This window comes from Ictidomys tridecemlineatus, chromosome 3 (genome assembly GCF_052094955.1).
Source record: "Ictidomys tridecemlineatus isolate mIctTri1 chromosome 3, mIctTri1.hap1, whole genome shotgun sequence".
NCBI lineage: Eukaryota > Metazoa > Chordata > Mammalia > Rodentia > Sciuridae > Ictidomys > Ictidomys tridecemlineatus.
In genome coordinates, this window is record NC_135479.1 from 25,617,237 (window position 1) to 25,643,224 (window position 25,988).

Genomic DNA, 25,988 nt, shown 5'->3' on the forward strand with positions numbered 1-25,988 from the left:
GGATATGTTAGACCTGAGAGGACCCATGTTATTAATGAGGCCTAAGTTGCTGGGAACTGAGACAATTCTCAGCTAGGGTTGTGACAAAAGTGCTCAAGTTCTCAAGATCTGGGCAGGTGACCTGGGTATGGGATCAGAAGGGGGGTAGGGGAGCTAAGGTGGAAAACTTCACACAGGCCTGGCCATGGCCAACTGGCCCAGCCTCAAATGTGGAGATAATTCAGGGGCAAGTCATATCTCAGGTTGAGAAACTCACAGCAGAGCCACAATACACCCAGCCATACAAGGGCTTAAACATGAGGTGGCTACTAGGCCCACCTTCTGGAACATATGTATAAGGTCCCTCACATGACCCATGACAGATGGTGATAGCAGGACTCCACCGTGGATGATTAGCCCCAGATAGACCAGCAGAAACCCTCAGTAAACCCCCAGGTCTGCCTCCCCAGCCATGTCACTTCTTGGGACTTATTGGCTAGGTTTCTCCAGTGGCCCTGGGGTTTTGACTTTTAACTATGGAACCGTGACCTATGATCATGGGATGACCTATGATCATGGGATCATGCTGGATGGATCTGTCTTCAGTATCCCCAGGGCACTCAAGAGTGTTCCCAGGATGATCTACTTTGGAGGAGATGCTCTGAGAGAAATGGTCCTTAACCATCAGGTTTGGACTGGACTGGTCCTACATGGGCCATAATATAAACTAGAAATTTAGAGGGGTAGTTATGAGATGCCAGAATTTGCCTTGACATGAATGATATCTGGGTGACAGTCATCCACAGGGAGTAGCTGCCTCAGGAGCTGTCATCTGAGTTCAGGGCCCTTCAGGTTGGCACTTCTATTTCTTATGGTAAAGAGTGGGGAGAGTGAGAATCCCACTGGGGCCAAGTCAAAGAACACAAGCACCCAGCTTCGGTTCTCTCCCCATACTTGCACCACAGCATCAAGGAAGGGAAGTTTGCACTGGGAACTGCCGCAAGTTCCTGCCCCTCCCTTCTGCCTTCACCTCTGGGACTCAGCAAAGCTTGTTCCTGGAACTCCAGAATCGGACTCATGACCCTTTAGTATCAGATCTGGAGGCTGCAGCCAGATCTGCTGGAAAAGAGCAGGAGACTCAGGCTGTTTAAGACCTCTCAGGCTCACCTCTAGGAGAGAAAACTGGACATTTCTAGGATCAAGACTGCCCTGACATGTCACTTCCCACTCCAATAAATATTTGATCCTTCTAGGACCTAAAACGGGGCACCTCTGAAGAGTATCCCTTCATTCAGTACTCAGGGGAAGGGCTTGGGGTTCACCTTATCATATCTAGCCCATCCTCTGGATTTTTTAAGAGACCTTGCAAAAGGGATGCGACAGACTGTCTAGAAACGCCAGGAGGACTGGACAAAAAGCATATATGCTGATAGGGTAATGATGGCAGAAAGGCAGTTTGCAGGGGCTGGGAACTCTGCAGAAAGAGCATCAGGATCCGGGACAACTCTGGTGGTCTTGACCCCTCCACCCCCAGTGAATCAAGAAACCAGGCAGCGAGGGTCTGGGGGCTGCTTTTATGGGGACGACCTGACAGAGGGCATGGTCCGTACAAAACCGGGAACAATACATACATATATATATTATATACAGAGACGGGGTCCTCCAAGGACGGGGCAGGGGCGGCCGCTAGCCCGAGAAGCCGGAAGCGCCCCGCGGCCCCGCCCACCGGCTCCGCCCCCTCCATCTGCCGGGTGAAGCACAGGGGCCCGGCACTGAGACAGCCAGCTCTTCCGGGGGTGGGGGCACGTCTGAGGGAAAGAGAGGGGCAAGAAATACTGATAGATGTTAATGGTCTATTTACAGGGAACAAGGAGAGGCCGAAACGGATGGAAAGGGGTTGTTTTTAAAAAATGAACAAAAACCCAGGCTTGGGGCAGGGGCATGAGCAAGTGGCAAAACGAGATGGATTTTGAAAGGGGAGGGGTTTGGGGGGGGTCTCACCTCCTTGGTCAAAGCCCCAATTTGGGGTTGAAGTGGGGGAAACGGAGTCGATTTCACTTAGAAAGCAGGCTGCCGGCGGGGCAGCCCTGGTCTCCAAAAAGAAGAGTAGTAAAATTTCGCCCTCCAGTCAAAACATTGGAAAACAGCGGGGGCGGGATGGTGGGAGGCTGAATCTCTTGGATGTTAGTACAAGGCTTCCAAGTGTGGCCCTGGGCAGGGCTGCGAAGGGCAGGGCCTGGCTTTTCAGTGAGAAGTGTTGCCCTTGCCTGAGACTGGCGTCTCTGCAACCAGGCCCCCTAAGCTGACCTCCCCTCCTCCCTGACATTCCCAGGCTTGGCCAGGAAACCTGGACCCCAGAGAGGCCACAAAACAGTTCAGGAGGAGGTTATGGCTATTTGGCACCTGGGAGAGGGGAGGCACAAGGAGAAATTGAGGGCTGCTGCTCTTTCCAGGAAAAGGGGAGCTGGGGACCAGGTGTCCTGGACTCTACTTTCCTCTACTCTCACTCCCCTTTCCCTGAAGGATATATGAGAAATCAGTGCAGGGCCAGGCCCAGCTGCTGGGCTCTGGGGTGGGCTCTATCCTTCCCAGGATAGGGAACAGGTACAGGAGGTGTTGAGGCAACCCCCACCCCCAAGCAGGAGGGTCAGAATGCAACAGACAGCACAATGATAGGGGAGAGGGAAGGGCCAAGAAGGTAGAAAGAATCTCAAGTCAAGAGGCCCAGGGGCATCCAGAAGCCCCGTGGGTAGGGAGCAGCCTCCAGTTGGCGAGATGCTGGGAGAGCCTCAGCCCCACTCCAGTCCAGAGACAAAGGCTGGAGGTTGTAAAGTCTGGCAGTTTGTTCTGCAGGTCCATGTGTCCATCCACCACCCAGGCCAGCCCTAAGCTTCCCTTGGCCTTTATGCCTCAGCCCTATGGGGCAAGAAGGAGGCCGCCCTTCCAGCCACCAGTGTCTGCCTGGGCCACCTTAAGGGGGCCTGTGATATGGGCCCTCTGGTCCCTGAAGCTGGGGGGAGGTGGGGTGGAAGGATAGGGGGAGTCGGGGCACCTGTCCCCAGGCAGAAAGAGGGTGGGGTGGGGTATTGAGGACAGGGGAGGGAGGACAATGGGAGGGGATTATTATTGTCCGGTCAAGGAATGATTCCTGTTAAGTAGAATTGGAATTCCTCAGTGTTTGCAGATTTCCTTCCAGTTCTGAGATCTGGAAAACAGGATTGGTGGTCAAGCTTAGGCACCAAACATGACCCTGCTCCCTCTGCCACCCCAGTGAGGAAATGACCCTGAGCTCCCAGCCAGCAGCATCCTGGGGTCCACAGGTGCTAGCTGGAGCAATCATGCTGCTCCCTTCACAGAGCCCTGCCCCCAGGTTACCGTTGAGCCTACCTTGTCCAGGAGCTTGTCCATTTCCTCCTTCCGGGCTAGCTCCGACTCCTCCAGAACCCGTCGCTGTGCAGTCTCCTTTTTCAGGAACTCGATCTCCCTGGAGACAGGTGATGGACAGATGGTGGGTAAGGGTATGTGGTCTGGCTTCTGTCCAGGGAAGAATCAGGGTCCGCATCCCTGTCCTCTGATCCACTGCCAGCTCTGCTGCGCTGCTTCTTAGGTCAGGAGGTCCCAGGTTTCCTAATGTCTCCATGGCCTGGCCCTGCGCTGCCTCTGGGCCCTAGTCATTCCAGGCCCAAGTACCCCATGGTGGGGTCCTCCAACCTCTGTGTTCCTTGTCTCCCTGCTCAGGGGAGGGGATAGGGACTACCACTGAAGGCAACTCAATACTCCTGGGCCCAGGACCCACAGCCTCCTACCACGTACTTCTGCTGGTAGTCCTTGATGAGGCGTTTGGCCTTGCTGTACTTGCGCTCCAGGGCCTGGTACTGGGCCTGGGTCTCCCGCAGGTGCTCGTCCACAGCCTGGCACAGGCTCTGGGCCTCGCCCCAGTAGCCCTCCAGTTTCTCCATGCGCTCCTTGTTCTCCTCCACACTCTGCTCCAGCTGTGCCTTCTCCACCCGCCAGCGCCCCTTCTCCTGCTCCAGGCTCTGCAGCTGAGAGGGAGGATTGGCCCTGGGTTGGTGTGGGCCAGAGGGAGCTCAAAGGCATCCCCATCTGGCACTGGGGCCAGAATCTCCTGAGGATTCCTGCAGATATGGAACCCACTGACCCCCAACTACTTATTCTCCTTGGCTGAGCCTGGGAACTGAAACCCAGAGGGAGAAGACATAGGACCCCAGCCTCAGGGTTCCTAGCCAGAGTCCCTGTCACTGCACCACACTCCCAGGGAGGCGGGAGGCCTCTATTAGTCACTGACTAGTTCTTACAGCTCAGTCTCAAACCTCAGCCCTCCCATCTATAAAACAGTAATGACAACTGCCACCACTGCCCCCCGCCCCCAGCTTGCAAGGGAGCTTTTAACACAGATGAGATGGAAGATGTGAAAGATGTCACATCAGCAATGGTGAGGGTCATCACTGCTCTCTGTCCTTTCTGCAGTCCTGGCCGCTGAAGTTTCTGGGGCTTCTTGAACAATCTAGTCTCTCCTAGGTCCCAGGTAACTTTTGGTCCCCAACAGCTCAGCCTTTGTTCTCTCCACACATACTACCTGGGGCAGAGACCCACCTCCCTCACCACCTCTGTGTGCTGAGCCCCAAATCCCAAGCTTCAGCCCAAATTCACTCCCAATTTCCAGCTCTCCAATTACTGGAGATCAGCTCCAGTCCTATCTCCCAGCTCCTCTTAGGCACCATGCCCCAAACCAGAGTCCCCATCTGCATAAACCAATGCCTCCTTTCTAGACTTTCTCACCTGTTTGAAGGCACCACCATTTTAGTCACCTCAGAAGCAGCTACTTTGTTCTCTGTGCCCCATCCACACAAGTCTTCCTATAGACCCTCAGACTTGCCAAAGGGCCTTTGCACATGCTGTTCCCTCTGTGGGGAATGGCATATATTCTCTCTGGCTAGTTTTTCCTCACCAGCTTGTCCCATGCTCTCTACTCCATCTGTCACTGCCCCAGAGAAGCTCCCTGTGACTCTAGCAGCAAAACATGGCCCATTCTCACCTGGGCCAAGTTTTTTCTGCTCTAGGAGCTTATTAGCCCTGTCTACTCCTACAGAGTCCCATGTCAGCTTGTAACAACAGTCACTGGTGTGCAGACTCTAAGCTGCATGAGGACACGGACCAACTCTGCTTTTGCCCATCATGATGAGTGACTGGAATAGTGTCAACCATCTAGAAGTAACTTGATGGATGTTTGTAAATTGGAGGCCCCTTAGGTCAAATACAGCTTGTGATCCCAGAAGGAGGGTCACAAGTTCAAAGCCAGCCTCAGCAACTTAGTGAGGCCCTAGGCAACTCAGCAAGACCCTGTCTCAAAAATAAAAAAGACTGAGGATGTAGCTCAGTGATAAAATGCCCTTGAGTTCAATCCCCAGTACAAAAAAAACAAAAAAAAACAAAAAACCCCAAAAACCCAAAAAACCTGAAGGCCCTCTTGCTCTCTGTGACCCTGGACAGAACTCTGACTTGCCCCCCCCCCCCCCGCCCCACACACAAATGCCCTGCATACTCCCAGGAACATGGCCTGTCAACTCAATCCTGGAAATGAGGTTCTGACCCACCTTTCCTTTCCACACCCCTGACTTGTATCTGGGTAGTCCTGGACCACTCTAACAGGTATTGCCCAGGCCTCCAACCAGTTTGCCAGCCTCCAAGTCCTTTCTACCCTCACATCCTCCCACTTTTTGAGCAGTGACATTTTGAAAATCCCCAGTGACTGCACAGCCCCCTGTCATCTGTAGCCAAGGCTAGAGTCCTTAGAGGGAAGACGGCACACTGCTGGGCACAGCCCACTCTAGTCCAGCCTGCCCACATGACTGCCCTGCAGCCTGACAGCCTTCTCCCAGAGCCAGCCTCCAACTTCCAGCTTGTCTCTCTGTGAGGAATGCCCTTGCTGTGCCTCAGCCACTTACATCCTGCCCACTCCATATATAAGTGGGAGTGAATGCACACGTGTATCTGGGTGTGTTGGGTCCACGTGGCCCCTGTAGACCCATCTCTCCCAAACTAGAAAACTTGTGGGGGTGCAACTCCTTCAATGTGAAGTCTGTGTATCTATGCCTGCAAGAGTGCTGGCACCCAGTGTTCTTGTAAGCATCTGTGCATGGACATATGCATGTTTGTATGTCACATGTCACCAGCTGGTGCTGTCAGCATTAGCATCTGTGATGCTTGCTCAGGTGAAAATATGCATGTCCCAAGCCAGGTGCTCTAAATGATGGTCTCACCAGTGTGTCTCAGAGCACTCAAGGGCAGTGGGTCCACGTATCTTGCTGATGGCCTTGGGTAGAATGTCAGGAAGCACAGGTGCGTTGTCCTGTGATTAGGACTCTGCAGAGGGTGTGTGTGTCTAGGTGTCTGGGTCTGTGAGTACCATGTACCTGGGTTAAGGCTGGCACATATCAGTGTGTGTTCCTTTGGTAGTGTGTATTTGGCCTGTACATGGAGGAAGTGTGTTGGACAATGCAAACCAAGACATCTAGAGCTCAACTTAGCTGCTCCACTGTAACAGCTAACACTTGACTTTTGACTGATCACCTCCTGTGTGAGGGACTGTGCATTATCTCATTTAATCCTCACCAAGCTCCTAGGTGCTGCTAGTATTTTTACTCCATCTTTTTTTTTTTAATCGATGGACACAATACCTTTATTTTATTTGTTTATTTTTATATGGTTCCGGGGATCGAACCCAGTGCCTCATGCATGCTAGGCAAGCACTCTACAACTGAGCCACAACCCTGGCCCCATTTGTGCCCCATCTTAACAGTTGAGGAGATGGAGGCCCAGAGTGGCAAATGAACGGTGCAGCAGATGGGGTCCGAGCTCGAGCTCTCAGTCTGCATTCCCTCACCTCACAGCAGTCTGCTCCATGAGCACCTGTGGCCATGGGTGGAGTACGGGTATCAACTGCTGCAGGTGTGAGGGGGGATCCTCCCTCCGGCCCCCAGGCCTGCCCCTCAACACACATGCAGACGCACACACGAGCACACCTGCACACACATGCACCCTCACCTTCCTTTTCAGCTGCTGGATCTCTGCCTCGGTTACAGCATGCTTGATCTGGAGCTGCAGGGCAGAAGGGGTGGTACTCAGCTCAGCAGGGCCACCACCCAGGGCCACCACCTTGTGCCCTCCTCCTACCTCTTTGAACTTGTGCACCAGCTTCTCAGGCTCCATGTCCACAGGAGACAATGCATCTTCATTCTCTGCTAGCTCAAACACCTCGATGGCCATCTCGCCACCTGGGAACGTGGGGCTCAGCTCCTCATCCTCGTCAGTGGCATATTCCCCTGTCTGTGAAGGGAGACAGGTGGCCGTGGGCCCTACCCACCCCAGCTGTTCAGCAACCTGTGACCAGAGCTGAGACCAGTAGCTGTCTGCCCATGTCATACTTGGAGCTAGCCAGGGGTGGGTTCATGCCTCCCTCAATAGCCCAGGGAGTCCCCTGAAGGACTAGTAGTTTCCCCATAAGACTAGGACCCTGAAAAACAGCCCATACTGTGCCCTTCACAGTATGGGTCCCCTGAGGTCTGTACCTGTCTCCCTCCTTAGATTAGGACCCCTGAGGTCAGGGGCTATGTCCTACGCTCAGAGTGGGGACTCTGCGAGGGACCAGGAAGGCTCTCTGAAGACAAAGGGTGTAACTCTTCCATCAGACTAGGGGTTCTCTGAGTGAAGGATCTGCTTTTCCTCCCTCAGACCAGGGCTCCACAAGGGGTTTGGGCTTCTTTACCAGGCTTGAGAAAGCCTAGGAGGAGACGTCTGTACTGCTTCATCTGGCCAGCAGAGGGCAACCAAGCCACCAGGCAGGCCCGGAGTCCCTACCTCCTCATCATCCTCCCCATACTGGGCGTATCTCTGCTCCATCATCTCCCGCTGCCATCGCTCTTGTTCCAAGGTCTGCTGAATTAGCTGGGCTACTTCACTCTGCTCTCCCGGCCGCTCCCGGCCAATCATAAACCTGCAGGGGCACCAGTGTCATCCCCTGCCTATCTTCAGCTGGTAATGCCAGCATCCTCCCTGCTAGTGCTCCCCTCTCCAGGCCCAGGCCCTCCCAGGGGAGGTGAAATGAGAGGCTGAGTCCAGAGGTTGCAGTGTTAATAATGAATGGAGGAACTGGGGGGCCTTACTGAGTTTCCTTCCCAGAGGAGGCAGGAAGGCCCACTAGCCCTCCTGGCCAGTTAATGGGAGGTGGATATCAGCCAAACTTTGGGCTGGACTGCAGAGGACATAAGCTCAGGAGCTGCCAGCATAGGGGGCTCTCTCACTACCATGTGAGAAAAATGAGGCAGGGGAATGGCAAAGTTGACCCATCCGGGAGGGCTGGGGCTGTGGAGGTGTGTCTTGGGTTGGCTCCAAGTCCCTGAACTTCAGGAAGGGGCGGGATGATGCTAACTGAAGATTAGGATGGAGAGGAAACAGTGGAACTTCCAGGCACCAGCCCCTCCTCCCATGGCTACCCACATCCTGTTTCTCTCCACCACCCTTTCCTGGGGGTAGTGCCCCTCTTATAGGGGGAAGGGAGTGATCCTTAAATGTTATGCCAGAGATGAAATGGACACAGGGAATTTGGAACCTAATCCCTGGGTTTCTGGGTTCAGGGAGCAGTCTTCCCAGGATTGCTTGGGGCAAGCTGGGAGGGTGGTTTGAAGTGCAGATGAGAGGAGCCCAGTTTGATTGGCATTCACCCTGAACACCTTGGTTCTTTAAAGAGTGAGTCAGAGACAGGCAGGGGAAAGGAGAACAAGCCCAAGTGGACAGGATGGAGGGGCATGGGTGGGGGGCCTAGAAACCTGAGTATTGGTGGCCAGCAGTGGCCAGGGAGCTCAGGGTATAAGGCAGGCCTGGAGCAGGGGACTATGGACACAGACATTTTTGCAGATAGGGAGCCAGTGAAACCTTGACTGGAAGTGAGCAGGTGGACAGAGTAGCCACATGAGGGCCCAGCCTCCTGCCTGCTCCCATCCCACCCTTCCCCACCCCTTGGGCTCTCACCGCACTCGGCCCTTGGTGTTCCTGAGCACGGAAGCTGCAAAGCTCTGGGTCACTCCCACCAGACTCGTTCCATCCACTTCCACCAGGAGATCATTCACCTGAATCCTAGGGGAGGTGACATTGGTTAATGGGGATTATAAGGGGAACTGTGACCCTGCGGCAGAGATGAACCCCTCCCATCAGAAACCTGAGGTGTTTTGTCTACCTGCAAAATATTCATGATATCAGGGGATTAGGTGTTGACCAGGCCCACCTGGTGAATAGGAAGACCTTGGCAAGCCAACCAGACACAGGTGTCTAGGACTGGGAGAGGCGGCAGGTACACTTCCTGTAACAATCACACTCTTGCCCCCTTTTCCATCACATTCAACAGAGTGGTGTGACATCCTCAGAGTTCACCTCTGCCATGCATACATGCCCCATGCTCCCCTCTTACATGGACATTTCTGCCCAGACCTGAGTCCTCAGACATTTTCTCAAAAGTCTCAGATCTGAGCAGCACCCTGGTGCTCACCCACACTGACAGAGGTACATCCCACAGGCACTCCAGCTCTGCCTCCAGAGGCCCTGTCCTCCACTCAGGGCCGAGATGGTGTGATGGAGCCTGGACTGTCACAGTCGGTGGGGACTTGAGCACCTCCTTCCCCCACTCTCACCTCTGTCTGGAGAACTGCAAGCTTTCTCTCGGAGCTCCCCATGGAAATGGAGACACAGCCTAGCACAAACAGCTGGCCCCACAGGTCCCAAGCCCACACATGGCACGAGCTTACGGACACACTCATGCACACACACACTCCCCAATCAGCAGGTGACAATGAGTGAGGATCTGGAAAATTCAAATTGGAAGGGAGAGGAGGTAAATAAAAGAGCAGGGGGCCGGGGTTGTGGCTCAGTGGCAGAGAGCTCGTCTAGCATGCGTGAGGCACTGGGTTCAATCCTCAGCACCACAGAAAAATAAATAAAATAAAGGTATTAGGGCTGGGGATGTGGCTCAAGCGGTAGCGCGCTCGCCTGGCATGCGTGCGGCCCGGGTTCAATCCTCAGCACCACATACCAACAAAGATGTTGTGTCCGCCGAGAACTAAAAAATAAATATTAAAAATTCTCTCTCTCTCTCTCTCTCTCTCTCTCTCTCTCTCTCTCTCTCTCTCTCTCTCCTCTCTCACTCTCTCTTTAAAAAAAAAAAAAAAAGGTATTAAAAAAAAGAGCAGGGACTGTCCACCCTTTCTGTTCTCTGTCCCTCTCCATGCCACCAGGGCCACAACAGGCAGAAACCCTCTGAATGGGGAACTAGGTTCTACCAACATGACCCCAAGGTCAGCCAGCCCTCACAAAGACACCTGCTCATCTGTCACAGGAGAGGGTCTGGGTTTGGGGGTGCCACCACCGAGGACTCCTGATGCCAAGCTCTCACTTACAATCTCCCTTGGGGGTGCCAACAGCACTGCTCACCTACACCCCACCTCCCCCCTGCAGCATAAGCACAGGAGAAGAGCTGGCACAGGTGTGACCCTGTTGGCCCAGAGCTCCATGAAACCCTCCCTGGTCCCTCTGGCCCACAGAACTTACCCTCCACCACAGATGCTCAGCACAGGCACACACGACACAGACAAAGAGCAGCCCCACCCCCAGAGCGCACCCCAGCTGGTCTCAAAACACCAACACCAGGATCCCCCTGCCTGCCTTCTGCTCCCCTGCCTGGAACTTCCTGCCCTTGCTGGGCCTAGCCAACTCCCATCCAGCCTTCCGCTCTCAGCTCCCATGTCACTTCCTCCAGGAGGCCTTCCCTGACTCCCGGAGAAATCAAGCCTCCTGTGTTCTACCTTTATGTAATGTTCTCCATCTGCCACTTTCTGTGTGTCCCTTGTCTGGTGTCCCCTTTACTACACTGCCTGCTTCCTGAGGGCAAGGCTCTCAACACTGACTTCGTGGGGCCAGGCACCAGCCCACGGACAGCCAGGCACACTGTATTTATTTGGTGAAAGAAATGCCCCAACGTATCCAGAAAAACAGCCCATGCTCCCGGTACAATGCCAACACACACAAGAAGACACACAGTCACCATCTTCACCAAGCCTCCTCTAGAATGTCAGCACCATAAGCGAGGGGTTCCCATCTGTTTGTCCACTGAGCATCCCTGGGGCCGGGCACAGCACCCGGCAGCACAGCGCTCCACAACATCTGAACCACACAGAGCGCACAAGCTCCCAGGAACAGCCTGTCCCCCCACACAGTGGCTTGTTCCACAGATGACGTTGGGGAGGGGGTTTAACAGGAGTGGGGAGGTTGGGGGTGGTACCTGCCATCCCGATGGGCTGCGCCACCTTCCGTCACAGTCTTGACAAAGATGCCCAGCTTCTCCAGGCCCATGTCGGCCCCAGCCCCCATGCCGATGATGCTGATGCCCAGACCTTCAGAGTCTGCTGGACAGAGGGGCAAGATGTCAGGGACAGCGGGACATCCTTCAATCTGAACCCTCACTTTAGGGAACAGCTCCCCTCCAGGAGGCTGTCCTCAAGCTGAGAGGACGTCCCCCAACTGGGACAGGGGCATGGTTCTGTCTACCCCTCTTTGCCAGGACACCAAGAATGGCACTTGGCTCATTCCCTCCCCTTTGCCCCTTTTAAAGAGCTCACAGGCAACAGAGTGTGCCAAGGGCAGTGGGAGTGAGAGACTACTACACATGCAGATAAGAGCACATGGCCGGATACTACAGTGACGCAGCCACGTCATGCTTATAGCAGCACAACACACAAGAGCTAAGCTATGGAGCTAACCTAGTGCCCTTCAACAGATGAACGGATTGTGATATATACACACAGTGGAGTATTACTCAACCAGAGAGGACTGGAATTTTGGCATTTGCTGATAAATGGATGGATCTGAAGGCTATGGTGCTAACAAAATAAGCCAAGACCCCAAAAGTCAAAGACTGCATGTTTTCTCTGATATGTGGAAGCTAGTCCAAAGTAAGGGCAGAACTGGGGGGGGAACTGGGGGACTCCATTAAAATACAAGAGAGATGGGTGGACTAGATGATGGGGATCGAGTTGGAAGGAGGAGGGATGGGATAAGGGAAGATAATGGAATTAATCTGACCTAACCTTCCTATGTTCCTATATGAATAGACCACAGTGAATCTCACCACTGTGTATACCCACAAGACACTGTTTAAAAAACACTAAAATTAAATAGCAGAAAGATTAGTAATGAGAGAGGATAGGGAAAAAAAGGGAAGAGGGAAGGGAAAGGGCAAGTACTGGGCACTTAATAGAACAAACTGTATTCCATGCTTTTACTATTATATCAAAGTGAGTCTTAATGTTATGCATAACTAAAAAGACCCAATGAAAAGGGAGAAAGTGTGTGGCTGGAATGGGGTCTGTGACAGGGCTTGGCCTTAATCCTTTTGGTCCCTCTCCAAGCAGTCTCATCTATACCCAGAGCTTCACTGACCAAAAACCTTGTTTTCTCTTGCCTACTTCCTCAGCCACAGTGGTCTGGTCTACCTCATGGGCCTCTGATATCCAACCTGGTGACCTTCCCTCCCTCAGACACTCCTCCAGGGGCTGGCACCACCACCCTCCTACTGCCAGACCTGGGAAGCACCCCACCCCCTCATAGCCTCTGATGAGCCAAATCCCACCAGGCCCTGTTGATCCCCCACCCCTGCTCTGCCGACACCTGGTCCACGCCACAGTGGTCTCTCCATTCACTGCTGAGCCTGCATCACAGCCTGATGTGGTCTTCCTTCTAGAATACCTTCTCCATGCCCTGCAATAGCTCCCAGTCCATCCCAGGGAAAAGGCATGGTCTGGGGGCCCTGTCTTCACACCGTTCCTGCTTTCACTGTGAAAATTCGTCCAAGCCCCTCTTCTCTCTCCCTCACCCCCTGAGTTCCTTCTCTTCAAGCTCACTCAAGTGTTGCTCCCTTATGTACTGCCCGCTCTCTGGTCAGGTTCTGTTAAATGCTTTTACAGTAGCAACCCTCTCTTTCCACCTGTTACGACTCCTAAGGACACAGTGGCAGCTCATCTATGTCTACTCCCTGTTGTCTCCCTGAGGGGACACCTCCCTGAGAGAGGGAGCCTGGTTTGGCCTACCACCAACCCTCCAACAGAGCCCAGGGCCCAGCACATGGTGGTTTGTTAACTGGATGAGTGGGGCAGGGAGCGCCCCCGCTGGGCTGGAGTGCATGAGCAGCTGTGGGGCACTCCTGAGGGAGGCCAGATAGGGCTGCCAAGGGCCCAAGTTGGAGGAGAAGCCCAGCATGCTTGTGAGAGCCCCGGAGTGCTGCTCGGAGGCTGGCACCAGAGAGGAGCCTAGGTGAGCCCAGGTGGCCTAGACCAGGCCTCTCACCCTTCTCCAGCTCCACAGGGAACAGCTCCAACCTCTCCACCCGCTTCTCCAGTTCATATTCTGCAGAGGCCGCCATGGGATCCACATCCTCATTGCGCCGGTCATAGTCCTCGTTGGAGTAGGTGCTGAATACCTGGGGAAGGGCAGCTTGTCAGAGGCCCCAAGAGGGCAAGGGCAGAGCTGGCATGAAGAGGCTGAGCCCCACTGATGCCCCCTGCTCCCCTCCTGCCACAAGCCTTTCCCTTATCCTCATCCCCCAGTCCCGGGATGACCCCGGCTCTGAGCAAAGTTCTTGAGCCTGAAGCAGGGGCAAAAAGAAAGGCACCCAGCCTGCCTCAGCCACACTGCAGCCAAAGCTAGTGCAGCAGGCCTGTGCAGAGCAGACGGGCACTACTGGAGGGACTGTCAGGCTCAAGAACCTAGACACCCAGAGCAGAGAGAGAGCGAAGGACAAGACCCAAGGGTCAGACAGGTGAGGGTGGACATAAAGACAGAAAGATGGGAACAGCTGAGCAAAGAGGGAGAGGAACGGGGATAAAGGATGGCGACTGTGCTGGAGGACGCCAGATGTGGGGTGGGGGCAGGAGGGAGTGATTAGAGAGGCAGACAGGACCCCACTCTGCCCTACCTGAGGGGGACTGGGGGTAGGGGAGGGAAGCAGGAAAGATCCTCTGTACTCCTATGGAGAAGGTCAGGCCCTCCAACCCCAGGGGCCCTCAGGGGCAACAGCAAAGGCAAAAGCTGGCCCCTACGCCCAGGCCTGTGTCCCTCTGGATTGGCTGCTGAGTTGTGCTTCCTGTGCACCAGGAGACCCAGGGAGAGACCCTAGGACCCATGCCCTGAGAGGACCAGGGATCCTGGGGAAGGGGCAGCCTCTCTGCCTCTGCCATGGTATCCTCTGTGTCTCTCAGCTGTCCCCCTCCTCCTAGGTCTCTCTGTTAAGAAGAACTCCCCAGCTCCCCTCTTCCCTCAAAGGACCAGAGAAGGGGCAGGACTCTGTGGGAGTGCTTGGTTCTGGTAACAGGCAGGGTGCCCCCATGGGAGTGTAATGAGCACTGTTTGGGGTTCCATGACTTGCTTGGCTTCACTGCCTGCGTTGACAGGTTGGCACTACTTGGAGCCAAGTGGGGACAGGGGAGGGAAGGAGCAGCTCTAGCAGCTGGCTGGGCCTGAGGAGCTGCAGTGGGACAGCATCTCCCCCAAGGACCCTGCCAGGGCCCCCTCTGCTCTAGGAGCCGGCCCCATGGGCACTCATGTCCCAGCCTTTGTTTGGGCTTGCTCCATGTCATCCCCACCCCCAACCACAGAGGCTCCCTGGCATGGTGGAAGGGGGAGGGGCACTTATAGGACTAAATAGAAGCATAGCTGGGAGGGGCCTATGTGGTCACTTAGTCCAATGCCCTCAATTTCACAGCCTGAAAGGCACTCAGGATCAGGCCCATGGGGATCATCTGGCACTGTGCAGTGGTAAGTGGGCTGTTTTCCCAACATCTGTCAGAATCCCAAGCCCCATGGAGGAAAAGGACACCCATTCCACATATAATCCAAGACGCTGGGTCCGCTGGCCAAGTCACAAGGGTTAGTCAGTGGCTGGGCAGGGTGGGACCATACCAGCTGGGCTCTGGCAGGTGGGTGACTAGTGACTTTGTTCCCATCACACAAGTGCTCCAGGCCTTGGGACAGGGGCTGCGGTAAACCTAGACTCACTTTTGCATCTGAGGTCCCTTCACCTCTGCTCCAGGGGAGAGGGTCTTCCATTCCTTTCCTGGATACCCCACTACCACCACAGACATCCCACTGAACCCCTAACACACCTTTCCATCTTGTCATGGGTTTTGCCCTCCTGTCTTTCCTCAGCTTATCAAACCTGTTCATTTTTCTTTTTTTCTTTCTTTCTTTTTTTTTAACTGGGGATTGAACCCAGGAGCATTTTACCACTGAGACATATCTCCAGTCCTTTTTATTTTTTGAGACAGGGTCTCCCTAAATTGCAGACAGTCTCACTAAGTTGTTGAGCCTGGCCTCCAATTTACCATCCTCCTGTCTCAACCTCCCGAGTTGCTGGGATTACAGACATGTGCCATAGTTCCCAGTGCCTATTCACCTTTCAAATCCTGCCCCCTGCAGGAATTCCAGGCCTCAGGTTCAGAGGCCCCAACCCAATAACCCCTCCTATCAAATGGCCCTGGGGCCAGTCCCACCACCCAGGTGACAGTCTGAAACTACATTCTCTGTCATCCATGGAATACTCTGCTTCCATAAGGGCAACAACTGGGTCACTGGAGGGAGAGGGAACCCTGGACTCAGGATCAATGCAGGGTTGGGGGCAGGGAGAAGGAACCTGCAGCCCCTGCATCAGGGGGAATAGGAGAAAATCCCCAGCATAGCCAAAAGTCACTCAGCGCCTACATAGTGCCCTGGCTCTCATGCAGGGCGGCCAGTCTCACAGTCACTAGGGAGTCGGGAAGCACTGCTCTAAATCATGTGCTATTTTTTACCAAAAAATCAGGGTAAGGTGTCAGATATAGACAGAGGCCCAGACCTCACTCCATCTCTGAGGGCTTCCAACTGCTGGTGGGGGCAGGGGTGGGGGCCTCCTGACTCTCTCCCAAGAATACCACATCTTTCACTCACTTCAGGATCCCACTGCCTTCAGAGGGGACAGAGGATGGAAACGGCTCCTAAGGTCCGAGCCAGGGCAAGGGGCAGGCCTGGGAGGAGAATAACAGCCACTCTCCCTTAACCTTTTACTTAGGCTCTTGCTAGGCTGGGAGGTGAGAGAGGGCAGAGGGTGAGAACCCTGAGCAGGGAGAAAAACTTGGGCAGTTTCAGTGTCCAGGAGTAGTTATGGAAACTGCAAGCAAACAGATGGGTCTTGGCTGGGGAAGGTAAAAACTGGGCAGGGTCCAGGCCAAGGAGAGTACTTCCACTGGGCAGACCTGGGGCCAGGCACAGATGAGTCTGGGGTGGTGAGAAACAACAAGGCTGAATGTGCCAGACAAAAGTGGAGGGCAGTGGGGTGGGGGGCTCGGGTTCTTACTTCTTCCCAAGAGACATCCCCTCCTCACCAGCACTACTTTGAGGATCTCAGAGCACAGGCACAGCCCACAAACCAATTACCAACAGTGGTGGTGAGGATGGGAGTGCAAATTGAGACCCCCCAAAAGGGGAAGTTCCCGTCAGGGTACTCAAAGAATGTGGCAAGAGCATTTGGGGCCTGCTAAGGCCACTGGAGTCTGCTCTATGGAGCAGCCAAGAGCAAAGGCTTGTGGGCCTCTGCCAGGCACCCTGGGGATCTCCCAGCCCCACCCCTTCTCCTTCAAGGTCTGCAGAAGGCCTTCCCCCTCAAGGGTAACGCGAAGTTTCCCTTCCCTAGCAATGAGGGACCTGGGAAGCCAGCCCAGCATAGACCCCAGGGAGCAGAGTCCCAGCGCCAGGGTCTTTCCCTCAGCCTCAGTCACATGTCCATGGCCCAGTTCACCCTCAGGACCCGCTTCCCTCTTTCACTTCTGCAAAGTTGGGGTGGGAGTACAGAGGAGGAGGAGGGAGGAAGGGACACCGTCCAGTCCCCTGCATCTTTGTTTTGGAAAGTTTCTGACTCCCTACTCCCTCACCAGACTTAGCTCCCCTACAGGGGACAGCAGCAAGTGTTTCTAAGCCCCCTGACCCCCTCTTTCTCCAAATGGAACAAGTCATCTGTGGGGAGTGACTCCTGAGGACTCCCACGCCCTTTCACACCATCCAAGTCCCAGCCTCTGGCAGGCTCTGGAGGAAGGAATGTCTGGGAGAGGAAGGGAAAGCAGGTGTCCCAGAGCCCACACGGGGCAGGGCCGGTTCTGCTGGTGCTAGGCGGGGCTGCAGGCAGAGGAACCTGAGGGCAGGTCCGGGCAGGTCGCCAGGTCACAGACCCGAAAATCGAAAATCGCCTCCCTCTGACAAACAGCTGGAACTCCCCCACGCCCCCCTCAGGGTGGGAACTTCTGGGAAGGGGGCTGGGTGGCAGGGGCTGACTCAGCCTGCCAACCCCCCCGCAGGCGAGGCGGGGGCGACCGCGTGCACGTGGCAGGGGCGGCGCGGGCAGCAGGGGGTTCACTCACTTGGATCGGCGCGGTGCTGAAATGGATCTTCCGGCTCGGGACCGGGTCCTCCTCCTCCGAGAGCCCCGGAATCTCCACGCACCCCGACTCGGGCTCATAGGGGGGCTCCGCGTCTTCCTCGTCTTCTTCATCGTCCTCCTCCAGGGCACTACCCCCAGAGTCCTCCCCGAGCCCACTGTAGGCGCTCACGTCCACCAAGTCCGCCTCCGAGAAGTCCTCCTTCTTGGACTCGTCTACCTCCTCTGGGGCCACGTCCGGGACCCGCCCATTGCCCACTCCCCTCTCTGGCGCTGCCACTGTAACCGCCTCCTCCTCGGGGGCTGCTTGGGCCTTGGGTTCCTCGGGTGCCGGGCTGGCTGTGGTTCCCGAGGTGCTGCCATTCTCCAGGGCCGCATGGACCGTCACCTCGGCCTGGATCACTTCCCCGGGCGCTGATTCGGCCTCCGACTCCCCGCTCTCCTCCACCTCCACCGGCTTAATCTTGCGCACCTCCCGGGGCTTTGGGGGCGGCCGGGCGGGGGCCACTCGGTGCTGCGGAGGCTGCTGCCCTCCCGGGCCGCGCTCTTTTTCGGCAGGGGCATCCCCCGACGGGGCGGGCGGTGGCGGCGGTGGCTGGAACACCCGGGACCGCTTACTGACCAGCTTCGAGTTGACCTGGGGAGCCCCTGCGGCCGCGGCCCTGGGGGGCCCGGGCCCACGGTGGAGGCCGGTCCTCGAGTCGGCCTTCTCGAAGACGGCGCTGAGCTGGCTGACAGTCGGCGACACGGCGTCGGCGTCCAGCTTGTCCAGCGCCTCGGTGCTGCCGTTAAAGCGCACCACGACGTCCAGCTTCCGGTCCTGTAGGCCGGCGCGCTCCTGCCTCAGCAGCCGCCGCGCCGCGGCCTCCTTGTCGCCGGCGGCGGCTGCCGGGATGTTCCGTTCGAACAGCTTCCGCGTCTCCTGCAGCCGGGACGGCGGGTGCGGCGGCGGCGCGGGCTGCGCCGAGGGCGCGGGCTTGGAGTCGAAGCGGCTCACGCGCTCGGACACGCTGGTGCCCAGCTTGAGCAGGGCGCTGTGGTCCACGTTCTCGTTCAGGCTGCTGGCCCGCGGCAGCGACAGGCGCACGCCGCGCTCGGGAGCCCGCGGGGCCTCGGCCAGGCCTGCGCCGCCGCCCGCCTCGCCCGGCGGCCCCGCCGTGGTGCCCATCTGCAGGAACATACTTTTGATGCGGTGGACGTTGGAGCCATATTTCTTGTGGTGGGCCGCCTTGGGTGCCTCGTCGGGCCCAGGTGCGTCGGGCGGCTTCAGCGCCTGGATGCCCGCCTCGTAGGCGCTGCGGTGCGGTGAGGCACTCCGGAGGGGACCCCCGGGCCCCCGCGGCTCCGTCTTCATCATGGTGGGGGGAGCCGGGTTAGCATCCCCCCGCTCCCCGCTGCCCCCCTCCAGCAGGCGGCCGGCCAAGTCGGGACCACCGCCCCCTCCCCCGAAGAAAGAAACCCCGAAAGGCCTTTTTCAGGGTCCTCCAGAAACCCAGCTGCCAAAAACAGTTAACCCCGCTCCAAAAAAAAAAAAAAAAAAAAGAAACAGAAAAAAAAAATCTCCGAGCGCCCTGTGTGGGTCGCCTCCCCCAATCAAGCTGCCAAAGACAGCCAGCCCCCCTTAAAAAGCCCAAGCGGCCTGGTGCGGTCGCCCCCACCCAAATTAGAAGAGCGGCGGCCGGGGCCACTGGGACCGCGCGCCCAGCCCGCGAAGCAGCGGCGGCGGCGGCACCGGTTCACATCGTCCGAGGCGGTGTCAGTGGGGCTGGCGGCGCGGGCGCTCCCCATTCCAGCCGGGGGCCTCGGCTCTCCGGGCGCCCGGCACCCCAGCGCCCATGGCTGCTCGGCCGGCCGGGCCGCTCCGCCGCGCCTCCCTCCCTCCCTCCCTCCCCCCCTCGCCCCGAGCCTCGGTCTTTCTCTGGCTCTGCCGAAGCGGCGGCTGCCGGAGACCGAGCGGCTGCCCTTCTCGCCGCCGCCGCTGGGGGACTGGCACCTCTGGGTCCTAAAGGGATCGGATTTCCGGGGCCGGAGCCTGTGAGCCCTCCCCTTTCCCTCCACCCCAACGTCTCGCTTCCCCTGCCTATGGTTGGCTGGGAACCTTCCGCTGTCCCCAGACCATGACCAGTTCTCTTTAGCCTTTCCATCCCGATCTCTGCGGCTTATCTCGAACCGCATAGGCGCACTCCCATTTAAATTGGGAAGAGCCAACTCAGCCACGGTGGTCTCAGTGCGGCCCCTCTCTTTCCCCAATGGGAGGGAATGGTGGGGAGGGGCAAAGGATCATTTCTTTGAACGTCCTTAGGGCTCCTCGAAGTGCTTCAGGGCTATCAGCATCAAAATCGCTGGGCGACTGGTAAAAATACTGATTTCTAGGCCCTTCTCCAAATCTTGTGAAAGAGAATCTCAGAAACTGGACCCTGGGATCTGTATTTTAACAATTTCCCAAAGAGAATCTTTTTTATCTTCGAAGGTGTAAAACCTTGGCCCACCGTTTTTGACCTTGCAGTGGTGGAGGAGGAATAATAAAAGGGGGTGTCCCCTTTTCCTAAGTGGCAAGGGATCCTTAAACCTGGCCTTTACTCTTGGAAAGTCTAAAGAGAGTGTCCTGTCACCTGCTTGCTCTGCACCTAAATCCAATTCGTGTGTAAATACCCAGACCAGGACACTCTTGTCTCTCAAACAGGAAAAGGGGTTTGGGAGGAGGAATACTAGAGGCCTGGGGCCAAAGTTTCCCCAATGAGAGTTCTAACTTGGCTCTGATTTAAAGGATCCTGGCCACTGCCTGCAAAGGGAGGAGGGGTGACAGTGACCTACACATGCCCTGTCCTGGAAACCCAGAAAGGTGCCTTGAAGATTCCCCATTCCTCACATTCACAACTAGTGGCCTAGGGTTGCCTTTTATCTCTCCACAGCTGTCTGAGTCCTGGAGGTGAAGGTCCACCCTCTGGACAAATCCAGATGTGTTGATCCAGTCTGCAGATCCCAGACGAACAGAGTGGACTCTAGGACCCAGAGAACAACCCAGGCACAAAGCCTCCCCCCCCCCTCCCAGCTGCTTCCTGCATCTCGGGCCTTCCTGCGGCCTCTGCCTGCCTCCCCCCCTTCCCTTCCATCCTCTTCCTAATCTCCCACTGGCTCCGTCTTGGCCTGGTAGGGCTGGCGGAGGGAGCTCTGGTACCCCTCCACTATGGGTGTGGGTTTTGTGGGATACTGACCCGTCAGCACGTGCTTAAGAGCTCTGTATGTGGGGGATGGGTGTGGGGAAGCCGCCTGGGAACCCTGAATATTGGGATGGGAAGGGGCCAGGAACCACAAGAGTGGATCTCAAGGCTGGTGCCAAGGGGGAGGGAAGATGTGGGTTCTGAGCTGGAGCCGGAAATGAACCCAGACTTCAGGCTTTCCAATGCCATGTACATCTTTGTCCCATCATACAGGAGATGATCCTCTCCCCAGTTTTGCACTTCCGGATGGTGCACAGTGAGGACGCCCACCTCAGGCTCCCATCAGTACCACCTTTTTAATGCTTTTTAGAAGGCCTCTTTCGGGAGAAAGCTTTGGGACTTGGGTTTCCAAGCTTAAGTTTGGGACTTGAACCCCTACCTCAAACCAGCTCTGGCAGTTGGGAGAGGACTGAAAGCTTACCCAGGTGGGGGCTGGGAATTTGGGCAGTGTCCTTAGAAGCTCTTTTGTGGATTGGAGGAGGGCGAAGGCCCCTGGGTATTCTGCCCAGAATCTCCCACACCCTTTGTAGTGAGTCATCTTAACTAGTCCCAGCCCAAGGGGTCTGTGCCCACGCTTCTGGCCAGGTGGGGGAGCCCCCAGCTTCTGAGGGTGGGAGGAGGAAATGAAAACCAACTGCAGGCACCCTAGGACCCCCAACAACATCTCTGCAGCAGCTTGGAGTGAAATAGAATTACAAGGATGCTCGGGTCTTCCTTGTCCAGGGATTTATGAGGGTGAACCCCTTTAAGGGCTTTGGGATGCAAGAGGGTGGAGCCAGCCCTGACGTTGGGTGACTGAGACTAATGAGCTGGATTCTTATTTCATGGGCTCCTAGTTAGCTGAGCAACCTCCAGCTAGGATTCCTGAAGAAGCTTTTAGGGAGCTTTAAGTGCTTCCCCATCACTCGTCCCTGAGGTCAGGCACCAAGCTGCTGGATTGTAAGATGGGTGGGGAATGGGTGTCATGATCTCCATCCTCTCTGGAGGATGAGGAGAGGGCTACATTTGGGAGAGTTACAGTCCAACTGAAGGCTTTATACCCTACTTCACTTCTCAGGCTCCGATGCCCACCTATTCCCTCTCACTCAGCACCCCAGGGTAACTCAGCACCCTATTCTTCCCATGCTCCTCCTAGTGGAGGAGACCTTGATGGTCAGGGTGCCCGGTGGTCTTCTGATGGACATTCTTTCATTTCCTTTGTGCCTTAGGAGTGGCTCCCAAGGTTCTGACTTTGGCTTTACAACTTAGTAGCTCTGTGATCTTGGACAAGTCATGTAATCCCTCTGTTCTCCCACAGGATAAATCAAGTTCCAGGAGAGGTGACAATGACTGCAACCCAGACAACTAGGTACATGGGAAAGGTGAAGCTTTCCCAGAGCTTGCTAAAAGGCCGAAGGCAGATATAATTCACCCCAACTCCCTCCCACCTTCCCACACACCCTCATCTGATGAGAGCCTTTGGAAAGATGCTCTTTGAGGACTGTTCTTTGAGGCTTGCTTGCTTTAAACATGGGGTGTAGCTGCAAAAACAGCAATACAGGCAGGGAGAGGCCCGATGTGTGATAAGTCCCCAGACTTCAGCGCCCTGGGCTGAGGCCCAGGCTGGGTGCCAAGACTGGCTTCTCTTCCCAGCCCTGGGGCCTTGAGACAGCCTCCAAAAGTGGTTTTTCCCTGGGCACGGTCATCTGAGCAGGGACAGGTCTAGACTCTGTCCTTCAGATGTTTTGTGGTAAGCCAGTAGTCCTTGCCCCAATTTCTTCCTTTATCTGCCGGGGCACTGGGAAGTATACTTGTGTGTGTACACTGACATAGAGCAGAGCTCAACTTTAGCATGTCAGTGTTAGTGGGGCCTTTAGAAGCCCCTGTCTGACCCTTTCACAGGGGAGTGAGGAGGGCTGAGCAGTGGCTTACTCATTTTGAGGAAAGAGACCAGGCTAGAGTTCACGAGGGTCACCCATTTGGTAGGTGACCTTGGATTACTCATTTCCCCTCCCTACGCCTCAATTTCCTCAACTGGCCTAACTTGAATGTCTAATCATCTCCTGAGTATGGGTGATCCTGAGTGTTCCACAATCTGTGTGTGGAACAGAGCAGGACGTGAGATTTGAAGCCACACCATTTTTGTTAAAATCCCCAAGCTGCCACTTTCAAGCTAAGGGACTTAAATGTAATGTACCAAGCTCAGAGAGTTGTTGTAAGGATTAGTGGTGCTAAATGCATAAAGCACAGAGGAGCTGGGGGTGTTCCCTGTTATTGACGGCACATATATCTGGGGGTGTGTGTATGTACACACATGCACACATATGGGCAGGTGTGACTGAGAATGAAAATTGGTATCTGCAGCTCTAAATCTGTTTTCATGGAACTTTGGGCCTCTAATTTCTTTTTTAAGGCCCATTTCATGAAATTCTGAAATACAAGTACCCCCTGCCTGCAGTTCCTCCAAGTCTCTTGAGATCATTCTTGCAGTGAAGGTCACCTCCTTTCTCTACTTCCCAAAGGGTCTTTCATTCCTGTTTGTCCATGCATCTGCAAGGAGAGGGGTGGTGAGGTCCTCCTGTAGCTGAGAGACTCCTCCTGCCTCTTCTTTCTGGTTTGCCCCCTTTCTTTCCATCAGTTTCCCACACTTCAGTCTAGTGCCCCTTGGAAAGTTCAGATACATCTTGGAGACTGGCAAGAGGAACTGAGAAGGAGGAGTTAGTGTGTGTGTGTGTGTGTGGTGTGTGTTGGGGGGAGAGGGTGGGACAGAGGAAAGATTTCTCCAAATCATCAGTTGTTTTAAAGGAAAGCCTATATTTAGCTTGGCTTGGAGGGCCTGTAAATATGTATTTTGCAGCGCAGACAGCCGTAGCCATGGGAGCTCCAGAGACACGCAGGGAGGTCAAAAAGGAAAAAAAGAAAAAGAACCGGAAAGATTAGGCAATATATTTTGTCATCAGCAGATTCGAAGAACTCTTTCTACTGCCTGCTCCAACTGCTAATAATACACATTTCTATGTTTTGATGGTTTCTATTTTTCATCTGCTCTCTGGATCTTGTGCAGTGGGTGCCTGAGGAGGCGACTGACACTCAGAGTCACCTTCTTCTTCCAGCTTTTTCATTACCTGCCCTGGATCCTGCCATCTCCCATCTTGACTGGGTTAGTGTGGCATCCAGCACATGTATAGCCTCTGGCACTGTCCAGATATCGGTCCCCCATACCCATCGCCTTGCACTTCAGGAGGTCTCAGTCCCAAGATGAGAGATTCTGACACTTAAGGACAGTTCTACTTCAGAGAGGGAGAGAGAGAGAGGCGTGTGTGTGTGTGGGGGGGGAGTTCTGCTTCAGAGAGAGAAAAACTTTCTAATTAAAAAATAACTTATTAGTCCTTATTTTTTAACGTTTAGCTTAAAAAGTTTCATATATATATATATGGTTGTAGGTGGACACAATACCTTTTATTTATTTATTTATTTTTAAAAATGTGGTGCCAAGGATCAAACCCAGTGCCTCACATGTATTAGGCAAGGGCTCTACTACTGAGCCACAGCTCCAGCTCCTGAAAAGATTCTTTAAAGATAAGAACAGTGCAGAAAATCAGAATCAGAATTAACAAATGCTAGCGGTGTGACATTTTTTGATTCAGGTTTTTCCCTGTAATACAAAGTGACCATTCCGATTTGAGTGAAGTTCCGGTTCCTTTTCCCCTAGCCTTGCTCGCCTGTCCTTTCTACTCTCCCAAACTTGGAACACATCCTTGGTAGATCCCAATTTTGTATTATCACTTTTTAATAGTAGCAAACTAACGTAACATAAAATTCTCCATTTTAACCATTGGCAAGTATACAAGTCAGTGGCATTAAGTACATTGACATTGTGTAACCATCACTACCATCTCCAACATTTTTTTTCATCTTCCCAAACTGTGACTCCATATAGGTCCAACAGTAACTCTCTGCTCCCTCTCCCAGCTGCCCTGGCAACCACCATTCTACTTGCTCTATGAATTTGACCACTCTTGGTACCTCATATAAGCAGAATCATACAGAAATTGTCTTTTTGTGACTAGCTCATTTCACTTAGCGTCATGTCTTCAAGATTCATGAGTGTTACTGCATGTGTCGGAATTTTCTTCTTTTTAAAGAATAGACTTGCTGGTCCTGCTGGTGCACGTCTGTAATTCGGGTGGTTCAGAGGCTGAGACAGGAGGATCACAAATTCAAAGCCAGCCTCAGCAACTTAGCGAGGCCCTAAGCAACTTAGGGAGACCCTATCTCTAAAATATAAAAAGGTCTGGGGCTGGGCCTGGGGTTGTGGCTCAGCGGTAGAGCACTCGCCTCACATGTGTAAGGCCCTGGGTTAGATCCTTAGCACCACATAAAAATAAATAAATAAAATAAAGGTATTGTGTCCAACTACAACTACAAAAAAGGGGTGGGGAGCTGGGGGTGTGGCTCAGTGGTTAAGTGACCCCAGGTTCAGTCCCTGGCACCATGAAAATAAAATAGCCCATAATTTCATATTTTTTCTACACATTTAAATTTCATAAAACAGTAGTGCTTTCTGTCATATCACAATTAAGGTGATAACCATCATACTATGTGTACGAATTTGTGCCTTTTCTAAGATGTTTTTCACAATTCAGCCATGTTAATGCTTCTGGCTTTGATTTGTCCATTTTAATTTCTGTTATTTTTTAATGTGAATGAGCCATGATTTCTGTATAAGTTCCTCCACGGATGGTTGTTTAGATCATTTCCATGTTTTGCTGCAATGAACATCCTCAGACAGTTCTCTCAACCGTCTTTAGAGTGTCTCCTAGAAGCAGAACTGGGGCAGGCACGATCTCCACCTGACTAGTATTGCCAAATATCTCCAGCAGCTGAACCTATTGGTTTTTCCATCACCAGCCTTTGTACAAGATGTCCTGTCTGGCCTCATCCTTGCCAACTTTTGCTCTTGTTAGATTTTTTATCTTTGCCAATCTGATGGATGTGAAGTGGTATCTCATTTGAGTCTGCATTCCCTGCCTATGAGGTCAGGCTTCTTATCATGTTCTTTGGACCTCTGAATTTCCTCCGGATGAATCACTTATGTTCATATCCTTCTCTGTCTTTTATAGCTTTTGATACAAGTTACAGAAAGCCCAACTAGAAGTGGTTTCAGCAAAAAGGATTCTCTTATATAACAGGAAGTCTTTGAGTTGGTTCATTCTGAGATTCAACTGTGACTTCAAGGACCAGGTTCTCCCATTTCTCCATTTTTCTTTCATGAGGATAATCCCACC

At 54.3% G+C, this 25,988-nt stretch overlaps 1 protein-coding gene across 4 annotated transcripts; it reads right to left on the reverse strand.

The window, feature by feature from the left end:
• Positions 1–1,534: 1,534 nt before the first annotated feature.
• Positions 1,535–19,376, reverse strand: Ppp1r9b (protein phosphatase 1 regulatory subunit 9B). 4 transcript variants are annotated; one of them, XM_078042204.1, is made up of 10 exons: positions 17,484–19,375; positions 13,387–13,519; positions 11,327–11,447; positions 9,028–9,132; positions 7,858–7,993; positions 7,174–7,326; positions 7,045–7,098; positions 3,793–4,022; positions 3,367–3,463; positions 1,535–3,184 (listed from the first exon to the last, which is right to left on the reverse strand). In XM_078042204.1, exons 1-10 carry the CDS (start codon positions 18,855–18,857, stop codon positions 3,131–3,133), a joined length of 2,457 nt encoding a protein of 818 aa, XP_077898330.1. In that variant the 5' UTR covers positions 18,858–19,375; the 3' UTR covers positions 1,535–3,130. The 4 variants fall into 4 exon arrangements, with proteins under 4 accessions (XP_077898330.1, XP_013212513.2, XP_077898331.1 ...); XM_013357059.4 differs by having other exon boundaries at positions 11,327–11,450; XM_078042205.1 differs by lacking the exon at positions 3,793–4,022 and having other exon boundaries at positions 11,327–11,450; positions 17,484–19,376.
• Between the last annotated feature and the right edge of the window lie 6,612 nt (positions 19,377–25,988).